Raw genomic sequence first — 1,322 nt, forward strand, 5'->3', positions numbered from 1 at the left:
TGTAGAGGACAACAGGACGATATCTGTGTGAAAATAGAACTGAATTTAGAAAATAAGAAAAAAGGAGAAGGTTATATCTTTAGGCTGGATTGCACCAACAAGGTTTAACTTTAAAATCAGATTAAATCATGGTTTAAGTTTAAAAAAAAAAAAACAGATTAAATTTAAACCTCTCTTTAAACCTCAGTTTAATTTTTACTCTAAACCAAGTTTAAATTTAATTCTGTTGCACCAGAACTTAAACTGTGATCGAGAATTAATTTTAAACTGACAGTTGGGAAGGTTTAACTTTAACAATGGCTGTATTTTTGAGGTGGATAGAGCAAAATAATGAAGTTCCTCGAAGAAAACTGAGAGACAGGCTCAATCCTCTTGAATTTTACGATGAAGAGGAATTTTTGGTGAGATACCGGTTTACCAAGGAAACAGTTTTGGAGCTGAACAGGAAGACTGGACCAACTGTCAAACATGGCAGTGACAGAAATGCAGCTGTACCACCAATGCTACTACTCCTGGTTGCCCTGAGGTTCTACGCTACTGGCTGTTTCCAGAGGGTGGATGGAGACCTGTTCGGTCTACACAACTCAACTGTTTGCCGTATTGTCAGCAGAGTGTCTCGGGCCATTGCATCTCTGAAGAACCACTACATCCGATTCTCTCCAACAGTGGAAACAGCTGCTGGTTTCTACAGGCGAGCTGGATTTCCAGGGGTGCTGGGTGCTATTGATTGCACACATATCCCGATACAGAATCCTGGTGGTGTGAATGGAGAGCTTTTCCGCAACCGTAAGGGATACTGCTCCATCAATGTTCAAGTGGTGTGTGATCAAAAATCTGAAATAACCAACATTGTAGCACGTTGGCCAGGATCAACTCATGACAGCAGGATCTTTGACAACAGTCAGCTTTGTGCCATCCTCGAGAACCAAGCTTATGAGGGCCATCTCCTTGGGGATAATGGTTATCCATGCCGCTCATACCTGATGACTCCACTTCTGAACCCTCAAACACCAGCAGAGAGAAGGTACAACTCCCGTCACATTGCAGCCAGAGGAGTGATAGAACGACTCTTTGGAGCATGGAAAAGAAGGTTTCCCTGCATTAAAGATGGACTGCGCACAAAGCTGGACACCACCTTGACCGTCATTGTCGCAGTTGCAGTTCTCTACAACTTTGGAAAGAGGCGTGGAGATGAGCTACACTTTGAAGCAGATGAGGACCTACATGAGGACATAGAGGACAGAGAGGATGACCAGGAGCACAATGCCAATCCAAGTGGGAATGCTGTGAGGCAAACTCTAATAACAGAACCACTTTTCTGA

The 1,322-nt window shown here is 43.2% G+C and overlaps 1 protein-coding gene across 1 annotated transcript; it reads left to right on the top strand.

Annotated features, from left to right (window-relative positions):
• Nucleotides 1-500: 500 nt before the first annotated feature.
• LOC311261924 (putative nuclease HARBI1) lies at nucleotides 501-1,322 on the top strand (the record flags this gene model as incomplete). The annotated part of the gene is made up of 1 exon (XM_084360937.1): nucleotides 501-1,322. One exon carries the CDS (start codon nucleotides 501-503, stop codon nucleotides 1,320-1,322), a length of 822 nt encoding a protein of 273 aa, XP_084217063.1.

This window comes from Pagrus pagrus (genome assembly GCF_965226575.1).
Source record: "Pagrus pagrus genome assembly, chromosome: 8".
Classification (NCBI taxonomy): Eukaryota; Metazoa; Chordata; class Actinopteri; order Spariformes; family Sparidae; genus Pagrus; species Pagrus pagrus.